This window comes from Castor canadensis, chromosome 1 (genome assembly GCF_047511655.1).
Source record: "Castor canadensis chromosome 1, mCasCan1.hap1v2, whole genome shotgun sequence".
NCBI lineage: Eukaryota > Metazoa > Chordata > Mammalia > Rodentia > Castoridae > Castor > Castor canadensis.
Genome location: NC_133386.1, coordinates 77,963,940 through 77,982,144, shown reverse-complemented (window position 1 = coordinate 77,982,144; position 18,205 = coordinate 77,963,940). Strand labels below are relative to the sequence as shown.

The 18,205-nt window shown below is 40.1% G+C and overlaps 1 protein-coding gene across 2 annotated transcripts; it reads left to right on the top strand.

The window, feature by feature from the left end:
* Positions 1 to 5,013: 5,013 nt before the first annotated feature.
* Positions 5,014 to 17,619, top strand: Prss35 (serine protease 35). 2 transcript variants are annotated; one of them, XM_074078816.1, is made up of 3 exons: positions 5,031 to 5,146; positions 13,462 to 13,510; positions 14,464 to 17,619. In XM_074078816.1, the coding sequence occupies exon 3, from the start codon at positions 14,470 to 14,472 to the stop codon at positions 15,709 to 15,711; it is 1,242 nt and encodes a 413-aa protein (XP_073934917.1). In that variant the 5' UTR covers positions 5,031 to 5,146; positions 13,462 to 13,510; positions 14,464 to 14,469; the 3' UTR covers positions 15,712 to 17,619. The 2 variants fall into 2 exon arrangements, with proteins under 2 accessions (XP_073934911.1, XP_073934917.1); XM_074078810.1 differs by lacking the exon at positions 13,462 to 13,510 and having other exon boundaries at positions 5,014 to 5,146.
* The last annotated feature ends 586 nt before the right edge of the window (positions 17,620 to 18,205 follow it).

The following is an 18,205-nucleotide window of genomic DNA, read 5'->3' as shown; positions in this document are numbered from 1 at the left end:
TTATGCTCCTAGTCAGGCTTTCTACCACTTGAGCCACTCTGCCATTCCTTTTTTGTGTTGGATATTTTTCGAGATAGGGTCCCAAGAACTATTTTGCCTGGGCTGGCTTCGAACCTCTATGCTCCTGATTGAGTAGCTACCAGTGCCCAGCCAGTTCACTCAGTTTTATCCCTGAGATACCTCTGGAATCTGTGCTCTCCCCATGTCCGAGGCTACTGCCCAGTTTGAACCTTCATAATTTAGAGCCGGAGTGATTGTAATAGCATTTTAGCTGCCCTTTGTATTTCAGGCTTAATCCTCTTTCACCCCATCTTTTTCTTTCCCAGGAATATCTTTCTGATATATAAATGGATCTTATCTTCTCACATATCTCCTTAGGATATAAGTAATGTAGTTGGCTAAGAAGAAGAGAAACAATAATGCTTTAGAGATGGTAACTGGAACCCAGTAATCAGACTGGGTGTGGAGCTGACAACAGGAGTGGTGACATGCTTCAGCCGCAGAGAGTCATTCCCCCTGCACTGTTAGCTCTGCTTAGCTTCAACTGTTAGCTGCCACGAAGCAAAGTGGACCAGACTTGGATGATCTAATTTTTCAGTTTCATAGACTTTTACAGAAACCTTCCCATTGACTGGTGGCATCAATTAAAAAAAGATCTGCCATCTGAAAGGTTTGAAAACAGTATCACATGGGCCCAGCTTGTTTGTGATTCGCATTTCTTGCTGTTCCTCTCCTCATGCTCTTCATTATAACCATATTCTATAGCCTATAATTCCCAGAAGTTATCAACTCTTCCCAGACCACCTTTGCTCATGCTGCCACCTCTTCAAGGATGATTATTTCCTATTTGTTCATCCTGTAGGAAGTACTTCAGTTTGTTTCTGTTGGTGTTGTTTTGTTTTTGTGCTAGGCTGTTTGATTTAATTGACACTTTGGATCTACATAGAGTCTTGGGGTATAACGAGAAAGCAAAAGGATAGCATAACAGAGAGAAGCACCTAACATTACAGGTACCCAGGTCTATGGCCTCTCCTGGAAATAATGTGCAGCTACAGAAGCTTCTCATTAAACTTAGAAGTGAAGCACTGACCTCTGTCTTATGTCACTCACTGCACTCTGCTCCAGTGGCCAATTCTGAGGACCCATGGAGCCGGATGTGACTGTACTTGTTGAATACCTACCATATGCCAGGCCATAGCTAAGGATATTCACACACATTCTCACATCTCACCCCACTCTTCCAGAGCAGTTTGCTCAGGCCAAGTTTTCAAATGAGAAAACTAGGGTTCTGTGGGGTTACATGGCTTGGTCTAAAACACATGGCTAATAAGAGGTAGGGGTTAGCGTTCAACTTTAGTTTCCTGCACAAATACATTCCAGGGAATGCATTGCTGTTACCCCAGCTGGGCTCAGTACTATATTCAGGGGCCATGTAGAAGGAGGAGGAATAGGGACTGGGGACGTAGCTCAGTTGGTAGAGTGCTTGCTTACCATTGTGCAAGGGACTGATTGCTAGCACCCCCCCCACACACGGAGGATAGCCTTTATTCCCCCACTACGTGATTGAATAAATAACTGAAAATGTGGTTTGTTCAGTATCCTTTCAGCCCTAATAAAGATCTTTATTGAAGGCTTGCTTATGTCCTCTAGTTGTTTATCACCATTTCCAGAACCAAAAACCATGTCGTGATAATAAAAAGTAAAACCAAAATCCATTATGAACTTCCAAGTTAATTGCTCCTGTTCCATTAGCCCCAATTTACATTCCTATGAATTCAGCTTTACAAGAATGTCTGTCCTCCAGCAATGCACTGTGGAATTCTCTCTCCTGCAGACTTTCAAACTGGGGCCTAGTGTTTGAGTGTTGGCAGATTCCCCACAGCTCATGTCTTCTTTAGATTTTTGATTCACACTTACTTATGATGGTCTCAGTTAAATCTCAGTGATTTCTATGAGAAATCTAGTTTCTTCTGATAATCTAAACTACACATGACAGTGCTGGAAAATCTCTTGATTTGTATCTATTTTTAGAGACCTTTTGATTATCTCAGTTAGTAGTAGATACCTAATTTCTAGATACTTTACTCCATGCTAGACACACAGAAGTTTTGCTGTCCTTGAGGCTCTCAGAGTCTTGTTTGGGACACAGACTTAGAAACAATTTTAAACAATGTGACAAGTACCCAGGTTTAGTGCTGTAACAAAGAGGAGACACAAACTCTGCCTGTCAGAGACAGCAGGTCCAAATGCAAAAGATTCCTTTCAGAACACATCATTGTTTTTCCTTGGGCCATACAGAAAAACAGAGAAAGTCAATGGTTCTTCAGGTTTGTGGAGAGCCAGCAACTGCTTCTCAAATTAATTGATCATAGGTGACTTCTATCAGAGTAAATTTAATCTGAGGACAAGTATCATCATTTTTTTTCTTTTGACATCTGCTTAATTTTCTTGATCATCCTTATCCAAGGGGACAGACATTTTAAGCATGCAGAATATACTACCTAATAAATAAAAGGTTCTGATAAAACTTTGGGATTAAAAGTTAACAGGGAAGATTCCAGCCATAATAAGTTATGTGTCTCCTAGAAGGTTGAGTCATGCTTAGACCTTGACCATGAACCATGTCTTTCCACAGCTAAAACTTTCCAAATACATCTCCATTACACAGAATATACAGCCTTGGAAAGGGAAGTATTCTATTTTGATTTGAGTCTCTTAGGAAATCAAGTCTAGAAAAAATAGCTAAGTGGTATAGCTTTAATTATAGTCAGGCTTGACTGTGGTCACCCTTTTCTTGTATTGAGGCCACAACGTCCCTAAGGATCTAAAATGTGACCAGAGATGTGTTTGGGGCCTCTTGGTCCCATATCTAGAGGAGTATACACACAAAGAATAGTATTTATGTATTCTGTGAATGCATTAATAGAGGGATTGGGTTGTATTAAAAGTAATTTGATAAAGCCTTCAGTCATGGTGATCACACTATTTGAAGACTGTGTCTAAGAGCTCTGGGAGAAGAAGGCTAGAAACTTACTGAGAATTTTTTTCTTTTCTAAAAATAACAGCAACATTCCCTACATTGCATTACTTCCTAAAATGGTAGGAGTCATATTGTACAAATTATTCATTTACATATATGGTTGGGGAGCATCAGAAAATTGTAGGACCATCATAACTACCAGAATGGGAAACCAATGGGGTAGAAAGAGGTCCTCTGGGGATATAGTTGGGTATGGGGTTTGTGAATTGCTCATACCAGATTACAGAAAAACTGAGGGGTATGGGGTTTGTGAATTACTCATACCAAGTTACAGAAAACCAGTAAAAGGAATCCTGGTAAAAGAGAAGCCAGAATCTTTGGAACCAGAGAGGTAATAAATGTAACATCAGGAAGGGGACATGAAAATGTGAGCACACTCAAAATCTGCTTTATTGATGCTGGTGGGGGAATGTCATGGAATTAAAGCAACCAGAACTGTGTCCACATCATAGGATTTATACAATGTGTAATCCTCCAAATGTTTAAAAGCTGAATATTGTGGACTCCTCCAGCTCAACCTTCTTGGTTTAAAGATGAAGAAGCTGAGGCCAAGGGCACACAGTGTCAGACATAATTCCAATTCTGAGTTCTAGGCACATTTGACTAGAAAATGGTTTTTGTTTTCTTCTTTTTTTTTTTTTTGACAGTACCAGAGTTTGAACTCAGCCCCTTGTTTGGCCTTACCACTTGAACCAGTCCTCCAGCACAACTAATAAACTTTTTTACTTCAACACATAATCAACACCCACTGCATGCCAGTTCCTGTGTTTCATAGTGATGAGTCAAGATGCATATGAATATTATCTAGTTAGTGAGAAAGAGAACTTCAGAACTAATTCTATTATGCTAGATAAAAATTACCAATAGATTTCAATTACACTGATAAATGCATACATAAAAATGCTAAGTGAGAAAACAGGAAGCAAAATCCTATATATGTCATGATCTAATTCAATTTAAAAAGTATAAAGAAATGTGAGAAATGCAGTAACTCACTAAGGAACCAAATGTTAGCAGACATGCTAAGATCTTCTGTTAGAAGCTCTTGTGCCTTTTATCTCCCTGTCTTGAGGGTTGGGGCAGAATTTTGTTTTATTTGCCTTATTTAGTTTAGTTTTGTTTTGTTTTGAAGTGCTGGGGGTGGAACCCAAGGTCTTGAGCACACTAGGCAACCATATACCTCTAAGCTACATCCGCATCCCAAGGACTGAGCTTCTGGCCTCCTGTTAAAGTGTCTCACTGAGACCTGTCACCCAGCAGAAGCTCCCTTCCTCACACTGCCTCCTCCCCAAAGGAGGCTTCGAAGGAGGAGAAGAAAAAAACAGGGCCAGAGAGAAAGGATGAGGCTAGAATTCTGCAGGGAGTAAGATGGGAAAGGACCTTGAAGAGGGAAACTCACTAAATAGAGAAAGCCAAGGCCAGAGAGGGAGACTGGGGCGCTCCCCCTGGAGGCCGCACAGGATGCACCCCGGGTGTCCCTGCATCCCAGCCTGCAGTCCTGGGTCCTTGTGTTGGGTCTGGGCTCGGTTGGAAACCTTGGGCTGGAGGCGACCCTCACCGTGGGCGCTGACACGAATTGAGTTGGCTCCGTGGGGTGGTGGTGTCGGGGGGAGTGCCAAGGGAAGCCAAACCCCATGGGGACTGACTCTGGGCTGCGTTGGGGAACGGTCTTGGTTCTTGTAGACCACTGGGTCCCAATAGGAAGTCCAAGGAAGGAGACTTAAGGAACGGCTTTCGCGGGCATCCCCCTCAACCCCCACCTGAGTGTCTTCTTGAGATTGTGTAAGGCGTGTCACAGGGACAGCCATCTTTTGAAAACCCACTCGTGAGTTTTCCTAGTGCTTAACGAATCCAGCGTGGGGCAGCGATGCTGGGCTGAGAGTCCTCCAAGGACCCCCTCGGCCCTCCCGCTCCCCTCCCCGCCCGCCCGGCCGGCGTCGTCATCGCCCCCCTTCCCCTCCCAGCGCCTCCTTCGCGGTCGCCGCAGTCCGCGGTTCGCTGTCCACGAGGCTCCGGCGCAGCGCCCCGCGCTCCTGCCCTCGCCAGCCACCTTCCATCCTAGCTGGGCAGCGCCCTCCCGGGACCAGGATCGACTAAGCTTGGCAGGTAAGGATGGAGCCCCTGGGCGCCTGGATGCGTCCCTCAGAGAGGCAGGGCCCTCCCCGACGGGGGTTTCTTTGAAGCGAGCAAATTTAGCACTTTCCTCCGCTCTCCCATAGGCAAGTCTGTGGCCGGCCACCGCCCAGTGCAACGGCGAGCCCTGGGCTAGAACTGGAGCGCACCAGAGGGAACCCCCTTTATTTTTATGATTATTAACAGATGCCATCGAAAAAAAGAGTGAAACTCATTCCTGGAAAGTCTACCCTCCTTGAAAGCCTCTTTGCAGAGCAAATATGAAAGCTAGACACACTCTCTCTTCTATGAAAGCCACTCTCTCTCCTTTCTCTTCTGCTCTCTCCTTATCACCCTCTCCCTTCTCCTCTCTCACCCCCTTTGCCCTCCTTTTTAATCAGCTGCCAGGGTTAGCAAAATAAGCAGTGGAAAATCTTCGGAGATGAAATGAAATTCACCTTTTAGGCTTGCTTTAAAATACCTAGGAGGGGAGATGGAAACCAAATTGGCAAAGCACAGGTAACTGCTGAAATGAGTGATGGGCACATGGAGGGTATACTTTTCTCTCAACTTTTGTGTAAATCTTGAGATTTTTCCATAATAGAAAAATTTTGAAAAGTGGTGAAAACACTCCTGCTTGATTGCTCTGGCTGTTTTACACTGTCATTAATTTGAAAAGAAGCTGCCTGGCATATGTAGGCTTTCCCCCTCTTTATTAACCTTTCTGGCTTCTAAAATCAACTCTCATTTTAACCCAAGCACATCTGTCTCACAGAGGATTATAAAAGCTTTGCCTTGCTCCCTGGAGAATTCTGCTCAGAATCTGGTTTATAATTTAGAAGAGAGAATGTTAAAATTCCAGCCAAATAAGAATCTAGGCTTGACAGTGGTGACCACACATCACGTGGAATTTCATTTTCATTAGGAAATACTAGAGAAGTTTATTTAGTGTCAGAAAGGGTAGACATAGATACCCTCCCCACTGTTCTTCCAGATAGCTGGGAAACCTGTACATTTTGAAGAATCCTTTTCATGTTTTTAAACGTGAGGTTGTTAGCATATGTTTCGCCTATCACATGTTAAAGTAACCAGTTGCTAGTGTAGGTTAATTTTCTCTCTTTAGTTGAGTATTATTTTTCTGTGCCCAATACTCAAATATTCAACACCTACATTGCATTTTAACAGTAGGATCGGATTCAGAATTTTGGGGGATGAAGCTACTTCACTTTAGCACTGAGTTTGCTTTGCAAATGAGAAATCTGAGGTGGAAACACTAGGAAACAACAAAGTCAAGTTAGTAATATCCAAGTCAAGTAATAGCCGAGTCACTAATATATAATTTTAAAATAAAAAAATAAAAAGCTTCATATAGGTAAAACTGATGTATGATTAGCTAAAATCATTGTCATCATAAAATGCTTCCAGTCTTGAGAATTAGCAAACCTAATACATTTACAGATTCCTTGCTTTCAAAATCTAGCTTGAAAACTATAAAGATAACTCGGGAGCAAAGTGCAGTGTACTTCGTAAATCAGCACATGAAAGAGTTAGCACAGGGTTCCCTTGGGGTCCCCTAGTGCCATTCACACTAAATTTGATTTACACACAGCACATCCATTGCATAAATTGAGATGTCCATGTCCTAAAAAAATAGCTATAAAACAAAGGGAGTTTTTATATTTTTTATTGTGATGAGAAACAGGAGTTGTGGGTTGCTGTAAAATAATCAAGTGTGTAACTTTACCGTCTCCCTTTCCCTCAAGTACTGCCAAACTCTTAAAGCAGACATTACTTTGTCTTGAAAATTGTGCTATGGTATGTGATATTTTGAATAGAAATTGGCTTGCCGTCAATGAGTTTTCTGGCCATTTATTCTCAGGATAGAATCAGCGGAGAGCTTCTCCTTCAGTAATGGATTACAAAGTTATTTGATAAACATATGGAAATATTTGGCAGCTTCAAGGTTTTTCCCCAGTGTGGAAATGAATCGCAGCACGCTCGGCGGACTGTTGAGCAGTGCTGTAGGTTATGGTGGAAGTTGCTGGCACTATAGCTGTTTTTGGAAAAACACCTGCCGGAAAATTTTCTGGCTGTAGACAGCACTATCAGCTCTCAGTTCATCAGGATGGGCTCTGGGACTGTAGGTAGATTTTCTAATTGTGATAAATTCCATATGTGACATTTAGTATACTATCAGCCAGTTAGACCACCCCCCCCATCTCCTATGCCTTCAATTATTTTACAGCTGAGTGAATGCAGACAATTTAAATGCAGCAGGTAAATTTGCATCAGCAGGCTATCTTTGCCATCTAGCGGTGGCAATGTAGACAGCTCTACAGGACAGGGAAGAGAGCCTGCTTAATGACCACTAAAGAGTAAATTACTTGCAAGCCACTCATGGTTTACTTTAGAGCAGGAAGAGATCTAGAAATGCACAGTCCAACTCAATGGCCAAGAAGGAATAGCAGAGAGATTCTGACAGAGAAGTCTTCAAAATGGCACATAGCTTAGTTAACACTTCGCAAGCATTTGTGGAACAAACAAATTTGTCCACCCTGTTCAAATTCTTGTTTTTCTCTAGCAATGCTACTCCATACCACATAAGGTTTTATCACAATCTCTGCTTTTAAGTGTAAAATTGAGTGTCTGTATTATTTGCTTAAAATTTTTTTTCATTTATGTTTAGGGCCCATGAAAAAAACATTTTTTCCACTCAGATCACTTCCTATTACTTCTTTATTTTTAAGCTTCCATGGCAAATGGATTTTTCACCTGAATTAATGCATTCATTTCCTATTGCTGCTTTCAAACATTACTGACATATTTGGAGGCCAGAAGTGGGTGAACAGAGCTTCAAGAAGTTCTAGGAAAGAATCTGTCTGCTTACCTTTGACAGTTTTAGAGGCCATGTATATTCCTTGGGTCATGGCCCTCTGCCACTGTCCCCATCTTTCTATATAAGTTTAATTTTTTTAATTAAAAAATTGAAAGGCAGGCTCCCACTCTGTAGCCCAGGCTTGCCTGAAACTCACTATGTAGTGGACTCCAACTTTTCATGCTCCCGCCTCAGCCTCCCAAGTGCTGGGATTACAAGCATGTGCCCTTCCATCTGGCTTCTCAAAATCTTTATTCCTAGTAGTCAAAGCAACAATAATAATCGCTATTTGCTTAATGCTTACTGTGTTCTGGGCATTGTAAAATATTTGTTTCTCTCAAAATACTTTTAAAATATTATCATTACAAAACAAATGAAGAAAGTGTTTAGAGAGATTAGATACCCATGACAAAACCACGCTGCTAATAAGTGCCAAGTGTAAGTTGACTTGGCTTTAAAGTCCACTGTCTCCATAATCATGGAAATACCCCAGTCCCTACACTCCATCTTCACTGTGCCATTGACCCTGTCATTTTCACATCACTGTGACCCATGTACTTTTCACATAAATATAGCTTCATGCAAGCCTGTAGTCAGTGATTAACTTTCAATAAGGGGGACACCAGCAGACCAGGAAATACATTGTATAAAATACCTGTTCCCCTTGCATCTGCTCCCCCTAAAACTGAAAGTGACTATGAATGTGTTTACAAGTGGTTCTCCAAAACATAACTTGTTTCTTACATGCTTGCTTCAAACTGTTTACTGCCACTAGTAATGCTCTTCCTCTCCTTCTTGTGGCCTTTTGCCTACACCATTGACTGTGTCTGTCTTCAGTTATTTAGAGTGTCTGGGCCAGGCCACAATGTCTCCCTGGTGCATGCCAATCCTTATGAGCCAGTGGAAGGTGGGTAGGGAGATGGGTGCATGTTGTCACACTTAGGTCTGTGTAAGTGCAGACAGTGGTGTTGGGAGGGACAGGTAGTTAGGAATTATGAATGGCTACATAAATGACAGCCAAATTTTGAAAAGTGATTATGCAACCACTGGTGTGTCCTAACATACACGTTAAGGTAGAAGTTGGTGTTGGCCCCACAGGGTCATTGATCTTCTGAATAGTTTCCCAACCCACTCCAGCCCTCCAAAAAAATGTTTGATGAGTTAATGCACAAGTATGTCCCATGGCAGCATGCTATATCCATGAGTGTGGACAACTACCTCACTGTACACCCAAGGGAGCAGAAGAAAGAAGGGGACAGGTAAGACTGAATCTGTCACCTTGTAAGAAAACGCAGGTCAGTGCAGATCCTCTGATGGCAAGTCATTTTCATTCATATCTAGGAGAAAGAATTAATTTGAAGTTAATATTAATATTAAAATTAATATTTAATATAGGGGCAACCATCTAATCTACCTGCCCAACCTAAACTAAACTATAAATTTGACAGAGGGAGAGAGAGAGAGAGAGAGAGAGAGAGCACTAGCTTACAGTATAGCTATGTCCTGTCATGGTAAAATTCTATGCACTCTACATAGACTCACTCACAAAGTTAGTTTTTTCTTTCATTGTTGATTGCTCCTTGAGAATAATTACTTTAACATTAGCTTTGCTTCTTTTTCGACTGAGGGCCTGATGCAGTACTAGAATTCCTAATGTAGAGCTAGGCTATAAATAAAATACAAGGAATGCAATTTAAGCATTTTGTGGCTGGATAATATTTAATTACACAAGTTTAAAGTGATAAGAAAAATGTATTACAAAGCCTCAGATATTCATGGAAATAAGTAAGTAGAAAAGCATTTATTTGGGAAGTCTCTGAAATGGCTGTCCTTGAACAAATAAAACAAAATAAAGAAGAAGGGAATTTGAGAGTGAGTTGGAAACTATCCTGAGATAAAAGTATTTGACTGTAAAATTGACTCTTTAGAAACTACATGTCCTTTAACTTTGGCTCAGAAACCTCTTTCAATGGCTGGGGATGTAGCTCAGTAGTTAAGTGTTTGCTTAGCATGCAGGAGGCCCTGGGTCCTATCCCCAGTACTGCAAAAATAAACAACAAAGAAGCAAAAAACAAAACAAAACACCCCACCTTTAAAGTGATATTAATTCATCCATTAAAGTAGAATAGCAATTATGAAATAACACATGCATTGGCCGTTTACTGTGCTCTGGGCTCAGTGGTAATTCTTTGCATGCATTGTGTCATTTTTTTCTACGATACCATTACAAGATAGGCCTTACTATTATCCCCACTTTGTAGATGAGGAAAGTGAAACTCAGAGAGTCATTGAAATGCCCAAATTCATATGTCTAATAAGTAGAAAGATGAGAACTGAGTCCAAGTCTTCTTACTCCTTGATCTGGACTTGTAACCATTATGCTGATAAAGATAGGCAAATACTCTAAACACTACCAGCAATCCACATTTCTGAGAAAGCATAAACAAACAATGAATAGTAAATCATCTCTAGCAGTTATGTGTGCTCATTTCTACTAGTAGACTAGCTACAAATACGCAGCTACATTGATTCTTCCAGTAGGAATTCACCTGCATGTACAGAAATTTTGATTTCTCCCCAATTCCCTTCTGCTCCATTTGTCTCCAGAAGCCAACCTACAATCAACTATGAGTATGTTGACTCACACTGGAGAGCAATGACTGCAACCTCACTTTCATTATCCAAAATCAGAATTTGAAGCCCTAAATCCAAGCTACCTGGAAAGCGATAGTAAAAATCACAATGATAATAGAAGACAGGAAAAAGGAAGGAGGCTGGGAGAAGACAAAGGACCTTACCAATTGGTACCATGACTCTTTGGCTGATTGAATTAGTATTTTTTAGATGATGAGCCAAACTGTGGATTACTCCATTAGTAAGAGCTATCATTTACCTTGACATTTTGCCACAAGGCAAACTTAGATTTTCCAAAAGAAAGTACCCTTAGACATTTGTGCAGTTTTAAATTATAGACCAAATTAGATGGGCTAACTACAGCCATGTCCTCTTATTACTATGATTTGGAGGTTACATTACAAAGCGCTGTCCTTCCCATGCCCAAGGACAGATGTGGCATGCTTCTATTCCTGTGGTGTACTGGAGATGGGCTCCTAACAGGACTGGCAAGCCCATGCCATTCATGAGCCGGAGCATTGGATGTTGGAGGCATTGCACACAGCCTACTGAATTTGATTTTTAAAGACATATTAAACCACTTACATAAATACAAATAAGTTATGTTTGTTCTTTATTAAATGCTGAGCCAAGTCATTTGATATTAGCAGTTGCCAACACAGTAAAAGATCAGAGTCAGAATACATTTATTTTGTATACAAAGATGAAGTAGATGTTATTTGAAGCCCAGTTAAGCAATCATCCTGGAAAGACTGCCTTTCATAGCTCAAGCTGCTACACCAGAGCTTTGACTGCTGCAGTGGTTCTCAAAAGTTACTGCATGTTGGAACCATCTGGAAGGCTGGTTAAAACACTGATAGCCCCTTTCCAAGAGAGCTTCTAAGAGTAGGTCTGGGGTGTGTTGTGAGAATTAGCATTTTAAACAAGTTCCCAAGTGCTGCTGCAGCTGCTACTTCTGACACTACACTCTGAGAATCACTGGTCTCATGTATCCTTTTACGGAGCAAACAAGCTTGGGCTCTCAACCACCATTCTTAGAATCTTTTTGTTTGGTTCTGGGGATTGAACCCAGGCCCTTTGAGCATGCCAGATAGGCACTCTGCCACTGAGCTACATCTCCAGACTCAACTACCATTCTTAACTGCTATGAGAATGTGTACCTGAGCACATACTCAGCGGGAAATCCATACCTGCCCATTCATTGCTTTGGACTGAGTAATTGCATTCACATTTGCCTTTCTTTTCTTTCTTTCTGTTTGGCAGTGCTAGGGCTGGAACTCAAGGCTTCCCTCTTGCTAAGCAGGCACTCTATCTCCTGAGCCACTCACCAACCCTGTTTTGTATTGGATATTTTCAAGATAGGGTCTTGTGGACTATTTGCTATGACTGGCTTTGAGCTACAATTCTTCTGGTATCTGTCTCCTGAGCAGCTAGGATTACAGGCTATACTCCCAGCAACTCAAGGGGCTGAGGCAGGAGGATCATGAGTTAGTTTAAGACCAGCCTGGATACATAGTGAGAACCTATTTCAGAATAAAATTAAAAAGGGCTGGGAATATAGCTCAGTAGTAGAGCACTTGTCTAACATGCAGGAGACTCTGGTTTCAATCTCCAGCACCACACACACACACACACACACACACACACACAAATGTATCTTTCATCAAAAAACTCCCTTGACTGAAGTTTTGCTAAGAAAAGGGGTATATCTTATAGTCATCTATTTTGTTTTGTTAGTAATCTAAGAGGTTGCAGATGTCTTTGATTTCAGCTTTTTGTTGTTAGGGAAAGACATAATTTTTCATCTTGATAACCCCTCAGTTAAACATACAATTTTAATGGATTAGAAAGGTTTCTGAATTGTTCTAATTCTATTAAATATCTGATTGTGAAAATTGTATGGAAAGAAAATACCAAGTATCTCAATAAAACCATTACCAATATAATTACTGCTTTGTATAAACTAAAATTTACCATAGTAATGATTAGAAAATAATGTAGGAGTATAGATTTTTTATGAAGTTTGTTCTTCATTGATTTATTGACAATATCCATCACTTTCCACAAAATAATGGCCCATATCCAAAATAAAATAATTTCAAGCTATTTAGTAAACACTATAGATATCTAATATTAACTGGAATCACCATTACTTGGCAGATGTGTAAGATGAAAAAATGGAAATTGCAAAACTTCTGTATAATTTTGCTGATGCCAAGTCATGATAAAGATTATTACAAGTTTCAAATGTATGATGGTTCAAATTAATTATGTTTTGATGAATATCTAATGTTTAAGAACAATAGATAAAATTTATAGGGAGTATAAATCTTTGGTTTATCAAAAATGTGGCTAGTTTGTTAATGGATTCTACATTCTTACACAGAAAAATAAAGTCTGTTGCATCAAGGGATGCCCTTATGCAATGCTTTTCATAAATGACTTTTGCCTTTCCTGCCAGTGCACACACGCTGTGGGTGTTCCCTGGCTATGGGTCACTGCTAGCATTTCTCATTAGCCTTTTCTTCCAGGCAAAAACGTTGATCAGAAAGCATTGAGAGCGAAGGTATCGTATGAATAATCCATCCTTGATTTGTCTCTGCTTTATACAATGTTAAAATAATTTTCTAAGTCTTGTTATTTTACCTACTAGTTTAAAATGACCTGGAGCATAGCTCACAAATAATAGGGACACAGAAGTTCAAACTACTGCTCCACAGAATGCTATCACTACTTACCTCCCAAGCAATAGTTGGTAAACACCAGCTCTATCAGCTCTACTAAACTGATATATTTACAGGCCAGCAAGCCTAGAGAAGAGGAAAAGAGGGCAAGAAGATGTAGAAGAGGTATTGTATAATTTATCAAGTACCGACAACTTTAAGGAATTTAAATAACACAAAAGTGCTATTCTTAGCTGATAAGACCCATGGTGAAGAGGGATGACATCGTGTTATGATTATGTTCCCCAAGAGGAAAATCCAGAACCACAGTCTATGCTTCACAAACTCTTACAAGTAATTTTCATATAAAATTCTAGTATAAAGCACTATTGTACATTGCTTGGTTTAGACGGTGGTTCCAAGCACAACTTGGTTTTGCTTTATTTTGTTTGTTTTTTTTAAAAAAAACATGCTACATTTTTCTTACTTCAGCATGAAATGGCCTGTAATGTAAATTTTGTTTTTATGACAAAGAGCTTTGTAAAAATCAAAGCAGGTCACCAGCAGATGAACTCATTTATTTATTTCTAAAATCTCTACTGCTTTTAGAACATTATCTGTTGGTTTGCACTGCATATTCATATCAGCTAAGCCTGCAAATCCTGGTTCAGGGAAATTCACAGTACTCCAATGAGTGTTTTTGAACTCTAGACATGTGCATTCTAGAGTTAAGGAATTTACGAGCCTGTTTTTAAGGCGCTAAGTACAGGGAAAGACTGCAGGACATCTGCTCCTATCTCGATTTATAAATCATCTGAAAATAAGGCTGGAGACCTAGGGAGGAAGACAGTATGGCTTAGGCAACAGCGGACCCCACTGTACTCTCCCAGACACTGGGCTGTCTGGGGATCTAGAGGCAGAGACTGGTGGAAGGAAAGCTGGCTGAAAAAACAACTTACTGATTTTGGAAGTCTGTATGAATCTACTTAGCAGAGCATTTATCTAATCTCAGTAAGGAGAAAAAACGGACTACTATTTGTGTTGGAGTACATTTAGGACTCAAGGCCTAAATTAAATGGGTAAATACTATGTAAAAAGAAAACACTATAAAGCTTCTCTCTCTTTTTTCTATTTTAAAGGACAAAATGGAAACTCTGTTATTTTGGTTGATACTTTTCACCCCTGGATGGACCCTCATTGATGGATCTGAAATGCAAGAGGATTTTACGTGGCACATAAGAAAAATACCCCAGGTTGTCAGTGTGAGGACTTTCCATCTCACTAGCCCCACGTTTGAAGCAGATGCCAAGATGGTGGTAAACAGAGGGTGTGGCATCGAATGCCAGAAAGAACTCCCACCCCCCAGCCTTTCGGAGCTGGAGGATTCTCTTTCATATGAGACAGTTTTTGAGAACGGCACCCGAACCTTAACAAGGGTGAAAGTTCAAGAGCTGATCCTGGATCCCACTCAAAATAGCATCACAAAAGGAGCATCTGTTAGGAGAAAGAGACAGGTGTATGGCACAGACAGTAGATTCAGCATCTTGGACAAAAGGTTCTTGACCAATTTCCCATTTAGTACAGCTGTGAAGCTCTCCACAGGCTGTAGTGGCGTTCTCATTTCCCCCAATCACGTCCTGACAGCTGCCCACTGTGTTCATGATGGAAAGGACTATGTCAAAGGAAGTAAGAAGCTAAGAGTAGGATTGCTGAAGATGAGAAATAAAGGTGGCCGCAAGAAACGTAGAGGTCCTAAGAGGAGCAGGAGAGAAGCTAATGGTGGTGACCAAAGAGAAGGTGCCAAAGAGAACGTGCAGGAGAGAGCTACGGGTGGGAGACAAAGAAAAGAATCTGGTCGGGGTCAGAAAGTCTCTGAAGGGAGGCCCTCCTTCCAGTGGACCCGGGTCAAGAACACCCACATTCCTAAAGGCTGGGCAAAAGGAGGGAGTGGAGACCCTGGCATGGACTATGACTACGCTGTCCTGGAGCTGAAGCGGGCTCATAAAAAGAAATACATGGAACTCGGAATCAGCCCCACCGTCACGAAGATGCCAGGCGGAATGATCCACTTCTCCGGATTTGATAACGACAGGGACGATCAGTTGGTCTATCGGTTTTGTAGCGTTTCTGATGAATCCAACGATCTCCTCTATCAATACTGCGATGCTGAGTCGGGTTCCACTGGCTCTGGGGTCTACCTGCGTCTGAAAGAGCCAGACAAAAAGAACTGGAAGCGCAAAGTCATCGCGGTCTATTCAGGCCACCAGTGGGTGGACGTCCACGGGGTTCAGAAGGATTATAATGTCGCTGTTCGCATCACTCCCCTCAAATATGCCCAGATTTGCCTCTGGATTCATGGAAATGATGCCAACTGTGCTTATGGCTAACAGAAAGCTAACAAAAGGTCAGATGTCATCTAAATCACAGAGAACCACCGTGATGATTATGTAAGATGCTTCATAGATTATGCCTGGACTTGAACTAGCATTGCAGCAGTTTTACAAGTTTACCTTTTCAAAATTAGGATATTTTCATACACCTAAAATGTTTAGGTAAAACTAGATAGATGGGCAGGCACTTCAGTGTCAAGCATATACTCTTCTTTATGTAGTGATAAGTTTTGTTTTTGGGAAGGTTTTTGTTTTCTTCTCTCTTTTTAGAGATTAGATACTGTTTAAAAACATCAAACTGGTACTATAATAAATGTTTTCTCAATGAAATTATTCTTAGGGTCCCACTCTAAGAAGAATCTAACAGGATGCCAGTTGTGTATTAAATGAGGAGGTGAATACAAAAGGTAGACATTAGAGTGTAACATGACTATAATCAGGGTAGAGAGGAAGATTTACAGCTTGTTTTACTCTGCTAATAAATGACCCATTCAGCTTTTGCCCTCAGTGTTTATACTGTGTCTTCTCTTGGGTCTCAGCAATTTAGGTTTTTTTTTTTTTGTTTGTTTGTTTGTTTAAGAATTGCAGTCAGAAGAAACAGCAAGCTTTACAAACAAAACTACTGCTTAAAAAACAGAAATTTCAGTATCTACTTAAAAATGGGAGAAATATTTTGTTCTGTGAAATCTAGTTTAGATTTAATAGGGAAGTGAGACATTTTAAAATACGTTTTTAATATTCAAAATAGGAACTTCTTATATGCATCAGGAAGAAATTTCACAAACTATGATCATATATTGAAAAGCACATTATTTTATGCTAAGACTCTGCTGTCTATGAGGTGCTATATTTTTAAAACAAGTTCTGTAATATTTGTCAAAAAGAGCCTTTTTCCTCTTGACAAAGTTCAGCTTTCTCCCTCCCTTCATCTCTCTCTCTCTCTCTCTCTCTCTCCTCTCTCTGTCTTTCTCTCTCATGCTGGGGATTGAACCCAGGGTCTCATGCATACAAGGCAAGTGCTCAGTAATACTGAGCTGATCTCTCTCCTTAGTCCTAAGTTCACTTTCTTCACAGGACAATAGGTATATTATTTTGGTGAAATTTCTGATTAGTGATTTTAGACATATCCTTTACTAAATATGAGTACAATTTACAAAAAGTATTTTTAAAAGAAGATTCTGGTTCTTTTAATTAAGGACGAAGTCTGTGGCTGTCACGTGGCATTACAAGACAGTCCAGTGACTTCCTTCGGGTAAAACAGAGAGCAGGCACTTAGTACATATTCTGTGAACAGATATTTGCTGAATGGCTAAAAAAAAGTGGTTAGTTCATGGCATTGTGCTTAAGGAGTTTTAATGATCTGCAATAGCTAATACTCCAAAATTCAGTAATTGCAGGCCTGAATTTTGGTCTGCTCTTCATGGGAGTTTTGTTTTGGGGAATTGAACCTAGGGTCTCACACTGGCAAGAACTCTACCACCTAAACCACGCCCCCAGCCTTTCTGTATTTAGATAGTGTCCAGCTTACTTTACCTAGGCTGGTCTCTAACTAATGAGCCTCCTGCCTCTGCCTCCCTAATAGCTGAGATTACAGACGTGCGATTGTGCCCAGCTCTTCGTGGCAGTTCCTAGGGTCACATTCTCTTCTCTGATGACACACTCAAGTCACAATTCTGTCTGCCTGAGTTCAAATGTATTTTAGTTATTTTTAAAAGGTATGTCTAAAATAATGGGAGGATATACTCTTGACTAGTATGCAAAGGAATGTTTGATTAGATTATCATAGTGAGCTTGTAAATGGTGCCTCAACTAGCTGAAATTCAGTACAAGTGCACATTCTTTTATAAAGTGAGTTTGCTAAAATAATTCAATAAAAATTAAAAAATAAATCAGTTATTACTCTTACTGTATTTGTTTATATGTTTTTCTTTAAAGGTTTTTAGCAACTAGTAAATTAACTGTCATTTATTTAAAAATGATTCTATTTAACTCTAAACACATCTCAACAAGTAGTATTTTATCATTGCTGTCAATGCAGTAGGGCCACTGATTTCAAAGTTTTGGTCATAATTTTTAGGGGGAAATATTTATATCATGATACCTGAAATCAAAAATATTTCATGAAGAATTTTTTATATTTGCACACTTATAGACACACACATACAAAAATCTTCTTAGATTCTTTGGACATCATCTCTGGGATGATGCAAAGAATCTAAGCATAATAGTTTGGTGCTTAAGGACAAATTATGAATGTACATAATTTCTATAAAATCATTGTCCTATATACTTTTCAAACATATAAAGTTTAGCTGATTTGATTTGCAGAGGTTTTGCTGATTCTCCCATGCTCTTGTTCTTTCCAGTAGAATCATGAAAATCTTAAATGACCTACTTCGGACCACAAAAATGTACTCTACTAACCAAAAGGTTTTGTTTCATATACCTTTTCTGTTATGCTTATAAGATTTGAAATAGAAAGCTAAATAAA